Raw genomic sequence first — 20,913 nt, forward strand, 5'->3', positions numbered from 1 at the left:
GGCAAACATAACAATAATAGAAACTCCAGTTTCAGTGGTTTCAGCTCTTCCAGATTCATTGTACTGAAAAACAGTGGACCTTCTGTTTCTTAAAAGTGTTCCAGAATGCAGGGGAATGAAAGTAAAATGTATGCGTGGAGGTCCAGTGCAATATTTGAGATTTCAGGGTGTCTGCATTGGTATAGACTAAATAAGTTGATAAAGTCAGTACATAAGGACCATGTACAGAGGCATTCAACTTTATATTGCTTCCTGCCAGCAGAGATATCTGTGTGAAAATGTGTCCTGTTATTATCACATATTTCTGTCTGCCTTTCAGTCCATGGAGTCACCAAATGGGAAGAGCAGAGAGGCCGGGTCCCGTCCTGTCATGTCAAACAGTCACGAAGGCTTTTTTAACAAGTCAAAAGCGGAGAGCAAACTCTTTGAGAACCCTTCGCAGCTCCTCGCTGATGTTGCCAAAATAGCCAGCAGAGGCAGTGCTCGCTTTGGCATGCTGAGTCACCATTCTTTCTTTTCCCGCCACAGCCCCCACCCCCACAGAGTGACGCATATTCAAGGTGAGTCAACTGTCTCTCACTCTCTGCCTGTCTCACTCTCTCTCTGTCTCTCTCTCTTTCTGGCCATAACAGACAGACACTACATCTCTCAAGTTATGTCAAGTCTCTGTGTCCCTGAAGTAATGGAAATATGTTTTGTAAGCAAGGTGTACCAAGACACACTGTCAAATCCAAAATCACGATTATACTCTCCGCACACAGTGACCATGTCAGCTGGTAGTTGCCACTCGTTTCTAATGAATACATTAAACCTGTTGTGCAGTACAAAACATCTACCAACATCTGACACTAATGACTGACAGAGCTAACAGCAACCTGTTAAAATAAAGTTACTATGTTAAACTGTTTACTGATGATGGGAATAAAAGATTGCTTGAATCTGTTATTTTAATTAATTCATTAATATTTGTATCTCAAGTTCAAATACTGAAAGCTGAAATTGTAAATGCTCTGAGGGAGTCCTCTCTTAGGAGTGTGTGTGTGTGTGTGTGTGTGTGTGTGTGTTGGGGGGGGGGCGTAAACTCTGCTTTCCGCACTACCTGTTGGAAATAGGTCTGATAAATTCTGCTGCTCTGACCTCATCATGGTGCCTCTCTGTTTGACAGCTTGAGTCACATTGTATCTGTTACTGCCAGTCAGGTTTCCAAATCAAGACCACATTATGAACATAAAAAGTGGCTTCATCTTACAATTTGCATTATGAAGACTGACTGTCATAAGGCAGAAAATGTACTAATGTTACCTCTTTCATACTGCATCAGTGACCCTACTGAAATTCAATTATGACTCAGTGATTATGTGGAGTTATTTATAGCTCTCAAAAGGTTCTGTCAACTTATTCTTAATGATGGTTTCTTGTGTACAAATTGTTTTTCTCCTAAAATCAATAATGATATCTTCAGGTTTTTTGTGACACCGAGCTCTAGAAAGGAATTATCAATCCAATTCTAAAAGTCATCGATCGCTAGTTTGTGACATTTCATTCTCATGAGAGAGATTCACTTTTAGAGAGTCAAACTTCAAAACATGACTGCTGCCATAGTCATTACAGCACCCCAACATATCTTAAGTGTATAAAATAAAATATTCAAAATGCAAATACGTCTCTGAGGAGGATATGCACAAATATGTTTAGTATACGTAGTAAGAGGGGTCATTTGATGTAAATGAGAGCATCCACTTCTTTGAACTTTTTCCTTGTCCATATCAAAGTGAACAAAGTTGAGTCTATGCAACTGTTCATGTGATGGGGGTATTTTGGCCCATTTGGTCCTATTTTATAGCAAACAATGTTGCATTTTTGTCCATAGAAACCCACACTGTTCATCAACTTGGGTTCGTTTCAGGAGCTAACCTTAATCTTGGCACATCTTTAATTGACTCTTTGTCCAGTTTGTGTCAAAATTAGCATGTGAAAAGCAAGACTGAATCCACTGAGTTACAGGGCTCTGTAAGCAAAACTGTTTTCCTGTGCCATTTCGACTCGACCAACAGTGTCTTCATCTCTCTGTAGTGTAATCAAATAGGTGATTAAAACCATGGTTGTGCCAGTCCTTGCTGAAGAACTGAAGAAAAATGACAAAAGCAAAATATGATTTTCCGGGGCCCTATAGTCAATTTCTAGATGAGTTTTCTGAATTTATCTCTATTATTCTTACTAGAGTGGATAAAATCCTGATACTGGGGGACTTACTGGGGGAATATCCACATCAATAACAATTCTGATTCACTTAATAAAGCTTTTACAGCTATCATAGACACTTTTGGCTTTAACCAATATGTCCACGAACCAACTCATTTCAGTGGCAACACTTTAGATCTTATTCTAGCTCGCAGACTAGAATCTCTCACGTTGTCGTCTCTCCTTACTCCGCTGCCCTCTCAGACCATTTTCTTATTACTTTCCAAGTAACTGTTCTGTTCACGCCAGTTGTCTCTACCACGGTTCGTAGCTGCCGTAGCGTAAATGCTTCCACCACTGCTGCGCTCGCTGATCTACTTCCTGCTGTTCTCAACTCTTTCAATGATCAGCAAAGATCTTTGAACGACTTGACGGACAGCATAAATTCTACCCTTCCTAATGTACTAGATATGGTAGCACCATTAACTATAAAACATAGGCGTAAACACTTAACACCTTGGTTTAATAATGAAACCCGCGCGCTGAGGCAGTTGTGTAGGAAATTGGAACGAAACTGGCGGCCAACCAAACTAGAGGTTTTCCGCCTTGCATGGAACGACAGCCTGATAGATTATAAACGCGCTCTCTACACAGCCAAATCCGCATATTACTCTAAAATAATTAATGTTAACAAAAATAACCCCAAGTTCCTTTTTGATACAGTATCTAAACTTACCCAGAATCACTCCCCCTCAATCTAGCCCTTTTACTGCAAACGATTTTGTTGAATTTTTCTCGCAAAAATAGACTTAATTCGTCGTAATATTCAAATGAATTTATCAAATCAGACTGCCTGCAAGCTCTCCGTTACTGCGCCTAAGATTAGTCAGGATCCGCACCCTTAAACTCGATTTAACCCTATCGCTCTAGATGCGCTGTCGAAATTGGTGCACTCTACTAAACCAGCTTCTTGCCTCCTTGATCCCCTACCTGCTAAACTTTACATAGAGCTTCTCTCGGTTCTCGGCCCAACAATCTTAAACACTCTAAATATGTCACTTAAATCTGGTATTGTACCCTCCTCTTTTAAAACAGCCATGATCAGGCCTTTACTTAAAAAACCGAACCTTGACCCTGAAGCCTTAAATAATTATAGGCCGATCTCTAATCTCCCGTTTCTTTCAAAAATACTTGAAAAAATTGTAGCTGCTTAGCTGATAGCCCATATGTCCTCTAACAGTCTGTTTGAAATATTTCAGTCAGGCTTTAGGTGTTTTCACTCTACTGAAACCGTGCTTACTAGAGTAACTAATGATCTTTTATTAGCCATGGATGCTGGTGCTACTTCTATTCTTATTCTGCTTGATCTGAGTGCAGCATTTGACACAGTCGATCACACTATATTGTTAAAGAACCTGGAAAACCAAATTGGCAGTAGTGGACTGGAGCTCTCTTGGTTTAAATCTTATCTCTCTGAGAGAAAGCAGTGTGTCCACTATAATAATGTGACCTCTGAATACGCTGTTCCACAGGGATCAGTCCTTGGCCCTCTTCTGTTTTCTATTTACATGCTCCCTTTGGGTGACATTATTCGTAGTTACAACATTAACTTCCATTGTTATGCTGACGATACTCAGATTTTCTTACCTAACCAGCACAATGACCGCTCTGAATTGGCTAACCTTGAGACATGTCTTTGTGCTATTAAGGGTTGGATGTCTTCAAATTTCCTGATGCTTAATGCAGGCAAGACTGAAATGCTGGTCATTGGTCCCCCTGTACATAAGCATCTTTTTAGTGATCTTACCCTAAATTTTGACAACCGCATCAACTCTCCAAACTCTTCAGCTAAAAACCTTGGTGTGATTTTTGACTCTAGTCTCTCGCTAGTCACTCATATCAAGAACACAACTAAAACTGCCTTTTATCACCCCTCCGTAACATTGCTAAAATTAGGCCCTTTCTAAGTATGGCTGATGCAGAAACCATTGTTCATGCATTCGTCACATCTCGCCTCAATTACTGCAATGTTCTTTACTCTGGCCTGCCTGCCTCTAGTACCAATAGTCTTCAGCTGGTCCAGAATGCTGCTGCTAGAATTCTGACTAGAACGAAGAAGTTTGATCACATTACCCCTGTCCTGGCTTCCCTTCATTGGCTCCCAATTCATGCAAGGGCAGATTTTAAGGTCCTGTTATTAACATAAAATTTTACATGGGCTTGCACCTTCCTACCTGTCTGACTTAATTACACCCTATAACCCACCTCGCACCCTGCGCTCTCAAGATTCTGGACTATTAGTCATTCCGAGAGTTAAAAAGAAGTCCACTGGCAACCGAGCCTTTTCCTACCGCTCTCCCTTCCTCTGGAATGGTTTACCTACAGCAGTTAGAGAGGCAAACTCTCAATACCTTTAAAATGAGATTAAAGACTTATCTATTTTCTCAAACTTATGCATAATATAATTTTGATTTGACTTTGTTATAGACATGCAAAGCCCTTTGAGACTATAAATAATGATATTGAGCTCTAAATAAACTTATTATTATTATTATTATTATTATTATTCTCATAGTCCTAATAAATTATGATCACTGATAGACCTCCTTTTTGAATATAACTAGTGACCCAGCTGTGTTTCCCCTCAAAGTATCCTAATAATGATGTCACATTTTTTCATTGCACATGTCAGAATATAATCTAGTGTGACACATCAGCTTCAAGGACCGCATTTTAAATGAGAGACTCGGGGATCAGTTGGTCCTTTCATCTTTGAATCCAGCTGTGAACAGAGAGACGATCTTTCCTCTCCAGCCTATGGCTGCCACACTGAAAGGGGGGATGCTTTGAAAACTTGAGACTTGCTCCTGGCCAGAGGACCAAGTCTTACTGTAATGGTACAGTGTCTGCTGAGTTTATTTTGCCCATCTATATCAAACAAGTTATCCACTGGAAAAAGAGAAGTAAAGCTTACAGTGGTCTTAATTAGCTGAATGAAGCTGTTTCACTGGTTACACTAAAATGTTCTTCGCTGGCTTTTTGTGGGTCATAGACTCAAACATATCATTTGTAGCCAAAAGCTATTAGCATGTTGGATTTTAGGTGGTGTCTTATGTGTGTGCTATGATTCAGAGAAAACGGTCTCTGACCAATTCTCTGAGTCACATCAAAAGTAAACATTTTCCATATCGCAGTCTATAAAAATAATGTTCACACACACACACACACACACACACACACACACACACACACGAAAAGAACTTATCGAAGAGAATCCCATCATTTTCCATCAACCCTCCATCTTAATATCACTTTCTCATTTTAAAGAAAAGTTTAAATTTCTGTACAACTTGCACAGTTATAATGAGGCACAATGACTAGACATAAGGTTCATGCTTCAGTGGAGACCTTATGCATATTCATGGCCAGCGGCTTTATTTTAAGAAGTTCTTTTCGATAACTTGACATTAACTGTACTGTAGAGACTGAAAACCTGCTCCTTGGAATCCCACAGAGATGAAAGTGAAACATTGGAGTTGAATTGAGGTGAATGTGTAATATCTGTGCTGAAGTTGGCCACTGTCTCTCTCCACTCTGACTCTGTGTATAGGTCTAAATGGTAACCCAGTGTGCATTGTGAACGATGACTGGTACACAAGTACACCGTTATACCCTCACCCCTTAATCAGGAGTCAAGTGCCAATTTCCACTAATGGAAAAACAGTCTTCAGACCACATGGATTTCAACATGGGTTCAGCGCCACCAAACAAGGAGCAGGTGTGGAGAAAGGCTTACTACATGAATATTCAATCTTTCTTTTGTCTTACATAATGTGGAGCCTGGGTTTCTGTAGACGGCTGTCATTCATACAGGCAGGTTATTTGGCAATCCCATTTAGTAATTAGTATTTATCACGTTTAACAGGTAGCAGTGATCAAATTTAAAAATCATATCATAGAATCACGGTGAGAAGATTCACATCATCTGATTTGCATTTAATGAGACTATATGATAGTGTTTTTGTATGAGGTCAGTTTTATACATGAGACTTTACCACACAAACACAGTTTAATTTTTGCCTTTGATGGCCACATCATTAGAAACAGAGCACGCTGTAATATATGCTTAGTTCTGCATATTCACCCCGCAAGCATATGTATGTATATGTATGTATGTTTATTTGCTTAAGTGTGTAAAAGATTTTACACGTTTACATTGGATTTATTATGTAACTATTTATTATTTATCAACTATTTATTATGCATAATAAATACACAGGAGTGATTCATGATTAAATTTTTCTTTTTTTTTCACACAGTCACTTACTAGTCTATTTCAAATTGGTTCCACACGTCTTCAGTGACTTGCTCCTCCAGGCAATATACCAATTTGATACTTGTCCTTCCTCCGCCAAAAGAATGAAAAAGGATGGGATCCACATTGCAAAGAAAATTAATTAGTTTTGCATTGTGTCAAACAGAGTGTGTGTATCTCTTTTGTGGAATAGACTCTGAAGGGACAAATTATTTGGCAAACACTGGTGATTGGGGGACTGTTTCTTAAATCTAGTTGTTGTTGATGTTGTTGTCATTGTTGTTGCAATAGGCCAAATTAAAAAAAAAAAGAGAGAGAAAGGAAATCATTAACAAGACAGTTTGTGTAACGTGAATAGTTTTCATTGGAGAGACATGTTCTGTTTGATTCTTTTCCTTTTATTAAGCATTACTCTCTGAAGCTTGGAGGGAGGAGCTAAGGGAACTTGCAACCAAACTCAGCCAATCAGCACAAGCCAGAAATGACAACAAAGCTGTACGTACAGTATATAGCATCCACACATTTGTGCACACACACACACACACATACTCACGCACACACATATACATGCACAGAAGCGCGTGCACGTGCACACACACGCACACGCACACACACGCACACGCACACACACACACACGCACACACACACACACACACACATCAGAAGTTTTAGTGCTTTCTGAAGCTGGCACCAAAATGTATTAGTATTCCACAAGCACAGAATTTGCCAGAATGCAGTTCAAGTTCATACACTTGAGCGCCTCTGTATGAACAGAGATAAATACAGAGTTTAGTATAGAGAGGTTAGTAATTACCGTGTTTTGGCAGTCATATAAGAAACACAGGTTACAGTCTAATGAGAGACATAGAGCTGTAATTTTCAGATAAATGGTTTGTCACACTAATCCTTACTATCAAGGAACTGCAGGTCTGTCTAAAGTACAGTACAGCAATTTAGAGTATACATTGATTCAACAGTGCAAGTTTGATGGTTCTCACACGTCTGTACCATTTGTTAGTTTACATTAAGAAATGATCACGCTCTTTCCAGAAGCAGAATGAGGACGATGCATGTCAAAGGACGACTCAGTATTCAGCCAAAACAGGTCGTATCATCCCCTCCTCAAGCTGGACATCAGGCCGCTGCAGGACCCAGGCCACCAGGACTCAAGCAGCCTGGAGAAGGCATGATGGGCAGAGACACAATCCTCCACCCCATGCACTGGACTGTCAAGAGATCAGGGTAACTTATGTATTCTGGCCATACTCATAATTCTAACTACATAATTCATATAAACTAATAGACCATAAAAAAAACAAACCCAAAACTTTTTATGTGTCCATGTTTGATTCATGTCAGCTTCAAAGACCAAACCTGACAAAAAGCACATTCACTGCTAGTATTCAGCATCATTTTGTAGCATTTGAAAAAAGAGGCGCAGCTGTGGCTAGTTACTATTACAGGCTAGCTGAGAGTTCACAAGAGCTTATGTTTTCAGAGATCCAGTGGAAAAAGTAACAGACATAACCTGGTAGCAGCTTGACAGGCAGAGGCAGTTAGATTTGCAGAACTGATGTCTTGGCGCTAGAGAAAAGCCCCTGGGAACTGGCATTTTCATAATAATTAAAATTCTACAGTCAGGACTACTTGGATAGATACTGTCAAAACAAAAGTAGAAGACGGTATTGCCCAGTCTTTGAATGGGATTTTAGTGTTGGTGTTGCTGATGGTTTATAATAGAATTGGATTTGTCAGCTGTCATCCATTCTCTCACATTGATCTGGAATCTCGGACAGGTTCTAGAACTCCTCTGTCAGATTCTACAGACGGACTCCTTATCTCTGGTCCAGCAGTGGCTTCTGCTAGCCGGCCAAAGAGGTGAGAATTTAACCTAAGAGACTTCAGTCTCTGCCAAGAGACTGCAGTTTTTCTGCATCCCAGTTTATAATATTTGAACTCAGAAATCACCTGACCACAAAGAAAATATATACTAGAAAATTTGCACAATATCACTTCTACATAATTCCTGTTGCCCTGTGCTTTGTAGTAGGTAAAATAAATCACATACAAAAGAAGAGGGGGTTTTTCCCTTGTGATGTGGACTGGAACAGTTGGTTTCATCTGTTGATAGTGTCTAATTTGTTAAAATGAACAGACTGGTCCATAAGCGAGACTGCCTAAAATACCTACATGATCCACAAAGTGCTGGAACAACCTCACAGAGAATTTAGAGTTCCATGAGGTTTCTTATGAGTGAAAATGCAATGTTTCTTTCATTTCGTCAATACTCCTGAATAAATTTGCTTTACTGTATCATCTACCTCTTTTCTTGTTCCCACTAATTTTCTTTTTTCAAATGATGTATTCATCCTAATCCTGACTTTTGGTAAGGAGTAACTGCACAATGCAAGTGGTAATTAAGCATTGTTGCATTTCAAGTATTTTTTATGAGCCACTTCAGCTCCCCTAGAAAAGAGATGGGACACACATTTGACTAATTCACCCCAGATATTCTCAAATACTTCAGATTTTAGCTTCAGTTTACCCACAATCTGTGAAGTTACAAACACCAGTGAAGAATTCTGTTCAAAACATAGGGCCTCATTCACCAATATCTTCACCAATATTTTTTCTTAAATTTGTTCTTGAGAAAGCTCATGAAGAAAAAATCTACGTCAGATTAATGACGTGTTCTTAAACCACAGAACTGTTCGCATTTTTCCTCTTATAATGATGAATCCCATTGTCATCGTAAATTGAATGCGCGTGCCAGTTGTTCCCAATTAGCACAGGTAGACGCCCCGCCAATCCCCGTAAAAGGGCATGAGACTGCAGGGCCATGTCCACACACAGAAATCTATGGGAGCCCATTTTGGCCACATTAAAAAAAAAAGTTTGCTTAGTTGCGACTTTATTTCTCGGAATTCCAACTTTATTTCTCTCAATTCTGACTTTATTTCTCACAATTCTGACTTTTTTTCTCATAATTCCAATTTTTATTCTCGTAATTCTAACTTTATTTCTCATAATTCTCTGAGTTCTTTTCTAACAACCAAAAAGTGGCTCGAGCCATCATTTCTGCTCCCGCTTTAGTGGTTCAATGCAATGCCTGTAGAGTAACAGACAAGAGTGAAGGCTACAATGGCTGCGTCTGCTCTGTCCAGGTATTTTAATATTTATCCATATTCAAAAGTAAAACTGGCTGATTCTCGCACACCTGCTTTACAACCTGTCTGGTTTCAGATGGAATAACCCATTAGTGGAGTATGTAAAACTACTGCTCACTTATCAGTCTTCATCAACTGTTATATTCTCATATCGCTATTTGTTCATTGTCCAAAAGTATGAATAAATATGCACTACATTCTGGAGTGTTACATGAAGTGTTAGTGTAATGTTTATTTATTTATAAAGACCATAATGCTTTGTAAAATAATGAAAATAATTATTTAAACATATTATAAATGATAAAAGTATTACTGTAATTTACATCCTATAAAATTATACAGCTGTAGGACTGAAGAAAATACAATAAACTATTTTGCACAAATATGTCAGCCCTGAGGGGCTGAACAAATGTGCGTAAGTGTGCTCTTGAGTGTGCGTAGATTCTGTTCTTACCTAAGAACAAATCCCAAATAAGAAAACATTGGTGAATGCCAGAGAACTGCATAAGTGGGTTTTAAGAACAAATTTCTGGTTGGTGAATGAAGCCCCTAGATTCCCCTAGTGATTTGATCAAAATCTCAAAATGAACTAAATCTTTCCATCAACAGTATATTAACAGTACAATAAGAAATTCAAGTGCTGAGAGATGCTGAAGCGTGCATTATGGAGAACTTGTGGTATACAGAGCTGCACTACAATTTGTCATAAATCGAGTTAATCTCTCATCATAATGTCTCATTGAATCTGGCGATACGATACATATCATGATACGGGTTATGATTCAATATATTGCGGTATATTGTGATATATTGTGATTTTTTAAATCTAATTTTAGGAAACCTGTCATAGCATACAGAACACATCACCATATACATAAAATCAGAGACCTTTACCTTACCTTTACATTTACCTTTTTTAATGCAGTCAGAACAGTAGATCCACATTTGCATTCATCACACTCCCTGTAACATCCAACATCATAGCACTACTTTTTGTGCAATCTGAACAAAGATGTCTTGCTAAGTGTGCTCTAACATTTGTTGCGTATTTGATTTTGGCACGGCACATTTTGCAAACGGCATGGCTTTTGTTGATCTCCTTAGTGCCTTCTTTATTGTGGAAACCAAAATGATCCCACGCTTCAGCTCTGTATGCTGTGGGAGCCAGTCTAACTCTTTCGAATTCAGCCATCGGTGGTAATGTTACTAGTGAACTTGGTTTGCTAATGCTACCGTTAGCAGTGCACCCTTACACTACTTCCTGTCTCAGTTTAGGTTGTTACATTGGAGTGGAAGAGTCATATGGCTGACGATAGATTACAACACTGTCTAGCTGTCTAGCGGTTGGGGGTTTAAACACAACACAAAATGAATCACTGTCTGTCACTAATCTTTGCATGTAAACTATTAATTAAAAATCGATGCAGGGTTTTTAAGACTTGATACCATATCACAAAACATAATACCGTGATACTCAAGTGTATTGATATTTTCTTACACCCCTAATAACCAGAAGAAATGGAGAATGGTCACCAGAACCAGCAGTCATTTTGTCAGGATCAGCAAACTGACAGCACTCCCCTCAAGCATGCTGAATTCCTCCCAGGCCTCTGTGTCTGACTTGCTAGCAGCAATGCGCACCTTCGGCAAAAAAAAAAAAAAAAGCTGACAAGAAGTGTAATGCAGTTTCAAGGGCACAGGGAACGACAGTGATTGGACATGAATGTGATTAAAGGACATTATGTGAAGTAGAACAAAAGGCAGCGAACTATGAGACAATGATTGGAACGCTGGCAAGACTTAACAAGGATGTTCAAGATCCCAATAAGAAACTGAGGACTTAAAAAAAAAATCATGGTGATGGAGTCTCAATCAAGGTGCCAGGAATGTGGGGAGCAAGGAGGACAAGGAGAGAGGAATTTCTCAGAGCTGAAACCTGTGGAGGATGCATGTCCTTGCCGATTCATAATGAGACTGCATTCTGTATGCAGAGGGAACCCCTGGGGTGCACTGGTATCTTGGAAATGCCATGTCATGACGGTCACAAGGTCACAGGGTTGTGACATTCCCAAGCCTTATTCTAGAGGTGACAAACGGAGTAGGATGCAATTCATGAAAAATGCAACAAGGCCATGCTAAAGTCTAGCTCTCTCTACTTGGCTTAGTTTAGAATGACCACGAAGAATTGAACACACAGCACACAAAGAAGGGAAAGCATTTCCCATAAGACAAGCTGTGGCTGGACAGGTGGAATTGGTCTACTAGCTACACAGTCTCTGTTTTCAAACAGCAGGTTGACTGGTTAAAGCTGTCATAGTGTGAGGGGTTAAGCACCTAACTTCCTTCCTTCCTTAACTGTCTTACTTAACCTTTTGTGGTGCAACTAGATCTGTACTGTAGTCACGTCTGTACTACATGGAGTGTTAAATCTGAAAAATGTAAGAACTCAGGTTAAAAAAGATTATACTTATACTTAAAAATGATTGTACAGTATACCTCAGTAGTCCATTTTTAACACAGTAAAATGTCCATGTCATAATGATGTGGTTTATAAAATAAAGCTGGGGGAAGAATGAGCTGGTACCAGTTTCCCAGAGGCCTTAAATTCCATGGCTGTCAAGAATGCTCTGGAAGACTTCATGGGCTTTGGTGTTATTTTAACGACCGGTTTGGGTCAGCTGTAAAAATCACACTGGTGAGCTCTCCGAGCATTCTTACCACATAAATACTTGAATAGATTAGACTCAGTCATATCTCTGTTCTTATGCAATATGAAACCAGCCAGGATACAGAAAAAATCCCAACAAAACGCTTGGGGGGTAGGGGGGTAGGACTGCCTCAATTTAACCTTTCCTACTTTACGCCTGGTTTTAATGTCTCCTCCCTCTGGAGAACCTATATTCAAGAAGCCACTCATAACAGCACATTTCCACGCCTCCTAATTGAGTGTCTATCCAACCTGCAGGCATACCTTCCTTCTTGCCCTAATCAGCAGCCCCATGCTCACTGTTAATAAATATTCATCTGCATATAATTCCATTATCCATAATTGCCTTGGAATCTGGAAAAAAAATGATAGCAAGAGTATAAATAGACAGCTCAGCATGTTGTAATCAGGCATTCCTCCACCACATTAAATGATGTATTGTTCTTATACTGTAGAGAAAAGGACATGGTGATTCTTACAGCTTCCTGTAAAATGGCAATCAAGCAAGGGATTTCATGTAATTACATCCCAATTACTTTATGTTTTTACAAATGAGGAATTTTTTAATAAAAAATCTTTCAATAAAAAGCATTATATCCGTCAAACCAAAAGGGAGAGGAATGGCGTTGTGCACCACCACGACACTGCAAATGAACTTAGAGGCACTTTATTAAACCTGCATTGTGAAAGGGAGCTTTGCATGGAAATTTGAGATGGTGGTGTTGGAGAAGAGTACTGGGAATATTCTCCATGGCTCAATTAAGGCTTGACACAACCCGGATCTCTAAGCACTAATTTGCATAAACTATTCCACCTTCTTGATCTCCCATAAGTGAGAAATGTAAGAGTTGAAGAGAGCGTATTGTCTCACCAATTTCTTATCTGTCGAAAGCTGAACTCATATTGAGCTCATATCCTCATATCTTATCGGGCAGGGTAATTATCAAAGATCTTCCCTTTCTGGCACAGCTAATCCTGCTTCCAACCAGTAACAAATCAGAAACTCAAACCAGCTCCAAGTTGACCGAATATGTAAAAAAAAAGAAAAGAAAAAAAAAGTTCCAACTTGGAAATATGTTCCATGTGGAAAAGATCCAGTATCCCATAGCTAAGGGAATGCAGATATTGTTTTTTTATAATCTGGTTAGCAGTACTCAGCATCTAGAACACAATCAGTGTTTATGCCGAGAACAGAGCAGTATCCAGAATACCTCCATAGTTACTGACATTTGATTTCCTCTCAGTCCTATGTTTGTGTAATTCTCCATTTGAATTCTTTGCTGTCCTATATTTATGTCACTCACTCTCTGACTTGCCCTGAAGTCGTTTTTTCTTGACTTGTTTTTCTCAGCTGTCAGTATTTGTTACTGCCATACAAAACTCATGGGAACAAGTTCCATTCAGATTGTTTGTATGTAACATTGTGTGTTCATTCCTTGATCAAACTGAAAGATCACTAAGTAAGATTGGGGAAAATACTACAGGCAGTACATTAAAGATGAAAAGTCAAGGGATTTAATATCTCTGATGGAAATTTGGAAAGACATATGTGGCATGTCTCTGAAAATCGTTTTAGCTGAAGATTGTCCATGAACAATAAAGCAAGATTTTCAGGATGCTGAAAACAGAAATGACTGACAGGTAGCTATTGTTCTCTCTGAGCAGAGAAGGACCTGGTGATGGGTTTGCTCCAGCAGGCGATGACAGACACTGCTTCTGTCACTCAGCGGCTTGAGTCCTGCCGAGAGGAACCGCATCCACTGTTTGAGTCCTTGCCTCCAAGTGAACTACCAGTTAGCCAGTCCCAAAGGAAAAGGAGGCTAGCAAGGTAAGAGTTTCAAAAACAGCAAAAACATTGTACATGTTGCAACAAGCTATTCACAACAAGCTTTTTTTCTGTAGTTTTTTAATGTGTCTGAATGGGTAATCAGTCAATAGCCTATTGGATTGCATCATGTTGTTTTTAGCTCCTGGTTGTTCCCACACATTGGCAAGGTATCGATTTAGGGTATTTGAGAGATCTGCCCTGTCCTGGAGGTGCTGTGTGCCTACTCACTTGACCTTAAATCTCATTGGACAGGATTCACTTAAGCATTATGACTCATGTCATGACACTGAGACCCCATTCAGCATTCAGATTAACTTTCCTGTGTTGCTTTAGTTCGATCATCTCAGCTACAACTTTTGTGACAAAAATGAAGACAGGGAATCCAGGTCTGCCTCATGCTTTGTGACTGATATGATATGAAAGCATGAAATGTCTAAATATTACTGCTACTCTCAAGGCATATGGAAAATGGTTAGTTCTTAATTTAAATATCTTTATTTTTTAACTATCTTGTACTTAGCCTATCAAGGTTAAATAAAAGTCAGATCTCTATTACAGGAAGTCCTGGCCGGCTAGTTTTATCTATCTATCTATCTATCTATCTATCTATCTATCTATCTATATATCTATCTATCTATCTATCTATCTATCTATCTATCTATCTATCTATCTATCTATTTATTTATTTATATTCTTATATTATTTACTATATTCTTTAAAATGCTGGCCAGCTAGTTTAGCACACAAGAATGAGAAAGCAGGAGAAAGATTGAAAGAAGAGGTAAGAGGATTTGAAGCTCACACAGCTTCATAGACAGTAGCAGACTTAAAGCAAGTGAATGGATACTGTACATCTGATTTCATTTGCCTGTGCCATTTGAGTTCACTTACCATTGATTTCTGATTTTTTCCCCCTCAGCTCACATCCCAGTAAGGAGGCAGGCAAAGACAAACCAGGTAATCCACCGACTCATGTCACAGACCTGTGAGATATTTTAGATATGAAATGATGAGAGGTTAAAAGCTGTAGCTTAAGTGAAACATATATAAATATAGATTTTTAAACATTATTTAAAATGAAGCTTTATAAGACACTGCTCATGGCATTCAAATCTCATCAACCTGTAATTATCTTGAATCTTTATTTGTTAGGCATAATTATATGTAGGTATGGACACATACATATATGCAAAACTGTCTATTTATGTGTGCGTGTGTGTGTGTGTGTGTGTGTGTGTGTTTTCACTGGTACATTATTTATTAGGTACATGTACTGGTTTGGTCTACGTATGTTGTGTTCATTGATGTTTCATCTCTAAACTGCAAATTAAAGAAAACATGAAAGCTGTTCTTTTTCAGGCATTTCATCACACATGAAAATGAAAACATAAAGCCATTTTATTGTGAAATTTCACAGAAATCTGGAATATCGCCATATTTTCTGAAAATTTCATTCAAATAGAAAAATTGGGGGGGGGGGGGGGGGGGGGGGGGATGGTATTTATACTAGATCTGAAGAGCCAAAAGCATGATCCAGATGTAAAATGCAGCTCAACAACTCAGAAACTCTGCTTTTGAAGTTTATTCCTGATAGCACCTCTGCAGACACCGCAAACAGCCGTTCAGGTTTGCAGGGTCGAGGCAGCTCTGACAGTGGGACGTAAAAATGATGTGTTTAGCACATGGTCTTAAATTTAACAGCAGGACCAAAACACCTGCAATAATTACGACATTCAGAGAATCAGCACTAATGAATGACCCCTACTGATTTTATCGGCTTTCACATCCTCCTCTCCGATCTTCACCCTTTCACTGTTTTTGGATTGATGAAAGTTTTCTATTTCAGTATGTACATACGTATGTATGTATGTCTCGACAGAATATCATGGGTCACAGAAGCTTCACTTAAAAAAGACATGTCCAGGTCATCTACAGCCAAAAAAAATTTACTTTAGAGGAGAACATCCCGTCCCCCATTTTTTGAGTTTTGATTTTCCAACATAAAATGAATGAATGCCATATACCTGCACCATGTTTTTATGCGGAATGTATGTCTGTATATTATGGCAGGATCTCTGAGTGAGAATATTTCTTTACCTTTGAACCTACTGCCATTCCACTGAGCTCCTCAATATTGTCACACAGCGCTCAAGCTTGCATATCTCACATTATTTAGGTCCCTCCGAGAGTGAAAAACAGGTTTTAATGGGGTAAATTCTTTTTTGTTTGTATTTTTATTTTTTTAAAGAGTGACCATTATGAGGAACCAAATTGTGAAACAACTTAAAACTATTATGAACCTTTGAGCATGTTAGTGGCATTACCCACCTGCACAAATGCAGCTGCAAACTGCTCCCTGTCTGCATTCCTTGGGGAAATGATTTGGACTGAAGGCCTGCAATGCATTCTTTCTAACTTCTAACTCTCTCTCTCCGTGTGCATGTGTGTGTGTTCCAGAGAGGATAGGAGAAGCAGAAGTTCTTCAGGTTCACCACGATGAGGACATGCCTCCGTCACACACCAACTCACCACTCTGATGTGACCACATTCAGTAGCATGATGTGTCATTAGACTTAGTCACCTCTTTTGTGTTAGTAAAGTTATTATAATTAGAGTTAATTTAACATTTAAATGAGGATAAAGAAAGTTATACTGAATATGACAATGAAAAAAAGGCAAAAAAATATGTATTCTCTTAAATTCATTTTCTTTGTGTTGAGTTCAAATTTTCTTGCTCAACCAACAATTGTAGTAATTAGAACTATTATTAATATTCATGTAGTATTTTATGTGTCTTCTTCTAAAGTCAGTTGGAAAATATCTTCTTTATAGTAATAGTGTACTAAAATGGCCTATTTGGAATGATATTGAAGGCTCTGCTCTCCCTTTCTTTTTGAGTATTCTAGAAACCTAGACACAGCATTCTAGAAACCTAGAAAGAGTGTTCTAGAAAGTTTGTAGAACAATCTGACACCACTCAAATATTGTCTTTTGATCTTCAAGCCACAAGAGTAACTTTTTAAACACATCTAGTCACCATTGATTACATAATAATTCCACACTCTTAGTAACTGTTGTTAAGGTGATCACCAAACATTTGTTAGCCGGTCTCAAACTGGTAACCATAATAGAACTCATTTGATAGCACTGTTGGCAAACCACAAACTGCAGCTTCTGCCCGTCCCTATGTTTCACTTTAAAAGAACGTGGGTTTGAAAGTAACTTCTATTTCTTGGTTTGTGCAACAGAACTTCAGCACTTCAAAGTGGATCGCCTAAAACCAGATTCTCTCTGACACACTCTCTTTCACACACACAGGGCCCTTTTGAGCACAGCAGGGAGTCTAGAGTCTGTCCCTCACCATATGCTCTAAACCCACTGATCATTTATTGAGAATTTCACACATGCATTTAGCAATTCCTTTGAAAAAGAATGTAATGATGCTATCCTCTCTAATTGAATATGCCATTATCTCTTGCCACACAAGATAAAGTATTTTAGAGTGGTAGAAGACCGTATGGTAATGTCGCAGAAAGTTCTGTGGAATGCTAAGCTTAGAGCACCTGAGTGTGAGATCCCGTGTGATCCGCAGCGACAATCTGAAAAAGAATCCTTTCAAGCAGAGACTGTAAAGCCAGATTTGACGAGTTGGCTGTTTAGCCTTAGAACAGGTCGGACAACTTGTTTGCTTGTCAAGAAGGACAAAAACACACAGGTATACTGTCCGTCTGATCTGTAGTCTTCTGAAAACATTATGACGCAACAATGACTTGGTAATCTACACTATTCAATATGTCTATATAGTGTCTATCTGTACATTATGTATATTATAGGCCTATTAGAAGGACTGACGCAAATTCATGCCGTAATAGAAACATTGAGGTGAGTGGTTAAAGGAATGCTGGTCATTTCATTTGATGAGTAGTTAGGCATTGGTGTTTCATCACATTATTAAGATAATTAATTTATGCAGCATTTACATCTCATTGCTTTCGTCAGTGTGTATAAAGATAATCAATCTATGCAGCGTTTACATTCTAGTAACCACACCCACTCATTAGGAGCATCAGCTGTAAAACAGTTAACTACAAACACATGCAATATTACCGTTTGATTTCCATTCATGGTTTAATTCGTTTACCAGCTCAAGAGGTTAATTTAACGGAAAGCAAAAGGTGAAGGAACAGTGTCAAATGAAAAAAAGAACACAATATTGATGAAAAATAGATATAAAAAACTAAATAAATAAACAAACCTATGAAATAAGCTATGGAAAATCTCAAGGGAACAGAACAGCGATAAGCGGAGTCACTAATCTAAAAAAAAATAAATAAATAAACACCTGTGGCTTCTGTCCCTAAGGGGAAAATGTAATATTCTTCAGGTAGAAAAAGATGTTCACATTTAGATGCCAGTTTGAGCTGTAGGTTAAAAACATCTTAGAGAGGTAAAAGAAGAAACAATCTGTAACTCTTAAGTGAGCGTGTTTTTTCAACAACAACAGCAATGAAAACAACAACAACAATAATAATATATTCTATAGTAATGGCTTCTTTTGACTGTCTAACCTGGTTTTATTAAACATGAAAGAACATGTCACATTCATACTCAATGCATGTTTAAATAATACGTCACCAACATGGACGTTACACTGTGTCAACACAAGAAAATAAGTTAGGACAGAGTCCACTCAAGCATTATGGCTATAGTTTGTTTTAGGTGAAAGCTGATTCTTAATTATGACTAGTGTTAATGAGTAAAACGCTTATTACAATGTAATTACACCGTAGTCTAAAGCTGTGAAGTTCTCTGAGTGGTTTTTAAAAACAGTTTACAGTTTATTTACACATTTGCACGTTGGTTGAATACACAGAGCAGTGCTCTAGAAACAGGACACTGGATTGCTTTGTGTTTTATTGCTCAGGAATGCACAAGATAGGCTTATATGTTTGGAAGACCTCTTCTGTTTGTTAACTTCACCTGCTTTATTTAATAAAAAAAAAGTAATTCAATGCTTCAAACAATGAATAAAGATATGTGATTATGTGTTTGGCTGTGATTGTATTCGGCTGTCTTTTCTCTGGGTTATGAAGCATTTAGATGCCTAATAATATACAATTCAGTTCAATTCCATTCAGTTCAATTCAATTCAATTAATTTGTAAAGTGCTTTTTTACAATGGATATTGTCACAAAGCAGCTTTACAGGATGCCAGACCTGATACCCCCAGTGAACAACACTAGGACAACAATGGCAAGTCTAATTCCCTTAGTATTAGACAGAAAGAAACCCTGGTAGGAGCCAAGACTCAACAGGCGGAGCCCGTCATCTTCTGGCAGGCCCAAGGTTTGTCTGTTAATTTATATAATTACATAAATGTAAAACAAAAGAAAAAAGGATCTATGAAAGCTAGTATCATCAAATACTAGCTGTCTGATCATTCCTATCAGGTATCTTGGAGGGAATCTATCTCCTCCTCCCACCCTTTCCAGACTGGCGTCCCACAAGGTTCCATACTTGGCCCACTCCTTTTCTCCTTTTACACTAAATCATTTGGACAAGTTATCTCTGCCCACGGTCTTTCCTACCACTGCTACACCAATGACACACAGTTGTTCTTCTCTTTCTCCCCTTCCGACTCTCAGGTCCAGCCATGCATTGCAGTCTGCCTAGCTGACATTGCCTCTTGGATGTCCACTATCCACCTTTTTTCCAGCAAAGAGCTCCCAAACGATAGACACTCCAATCACCACTGAGGGTTCCGTGGTGTCCCCCTCAAGGTCAGCCAAAAACCTTGGCGTTACCCTGGACAACCAGCTAAACTTCTCAAGCCACATCACAGTGGTCACCTGGTCCAGCTGATTCTCCTTCTACAACATCAGGAGGATCCACCCTTTCATTACCCAACAAGCGACCCAGCTCCCAGTTCAAGCATTTGTCATCTCCCGCCTTGACTACTGCAATACCTTACTAGCTGGCTTTCCGGCCTGCGCTATCAGATCGCTTCAGCTGGTTCAGAATGTTGCCTCACGCCTGGTATTCGACCTCCCAAAACACTATCATGTCACTCGGCTACCCAGTTTAAAACACTGGTGCTGGCTTACCAGGCCACAAGAGGCTTTGCCCCATCCTAACTTCAGTCTCTGATCACTCCATATACTCCAACCAGATCTCTTCACTCAACCTCCTTTGGGCAGCTGGTGGTCCCCTCACTTCAGGAACCCGGCAGCTGTTCCACTCGGCCACGTCTTTTTTCTGCCCTCGTTCCGTGGCTGTGAAATGACCTTCCTCACCCAGTCAGAACTGCAGAATCACTCGCCATCTTCCACAGAAGACTGAAATCCCCCTTTTCAGAATCCACCTGTCCCCTAATGTGTAACCTTTCTTTTATGTTATGTTTCTATATTTTAGGATATATATGTAAAAAAAGGAAACTTCTATACTAACCTTGTCTCTATGCTGCAGGTTTTGTTTACAGATTTCTGGTGAATCATTGCAGGATATACAGGAGCATGGTACTGAAAATGATTAATTTGCATTCCTACTGCGATCTTTTGCTTATGAGATAGTTAGCTAAACCTGATTGATGCACTAATTGTAAGTTGCTTTGAATTAAAGGCGCCTGTGAAATACCAAATTGTAAATTGTAAATTGCTCTAGAAATGTTAAAAAGTTGATAATAATCAAAGAGTTAGATTATTTGACAAATTACTG

At 38.9% G+C, this 20,913-nt stretch overlaps 1 protein-coding gene across 1 annotated transcript; it reads left to right on the top strand.

Moving 5' to 3' along the window:
* Positions 1-322: 322 nt before the first annotated feature.
* Positions 323-20,061, top strand: tbata (thymus, brain and testes associated). The gene is made up of 8 exons (XM_030774865.1): positions 323-560; positions 5,792-5,959; positions 6,903-6,991; positions 7,551-7,739; positions 8,294-8,375; positions 14,037-14,199; positions 15,119-15,156; positions 19,916-20,061. Exons 1-8 carry the CDS (start codon positions 323-325, stop codon positions 20,059-20,061), a joined length of 1,113 nt encoding a protein of 370 aa, XP_030630725.1.
* The last annotated feature ends 852 nt before the right edge of the window (positions 20,062-20,913 follow it).

The sequence above is a fragment of the Chanos chanos genome, chromosome 5 (genome assembly GCF_902362185.1).
Source record: "Chanos chanos chromosome 5, fChaCha1.1, whole genome shotgun sequence".
In the NCBI taxonomy this organism is placed as follows: domain Eukaryota; kingdom Metazoa; phylum Chordata; class Actinopteri; order Gonorynchiformes; family Chanidae; genus Chanos; species Chanos chanos.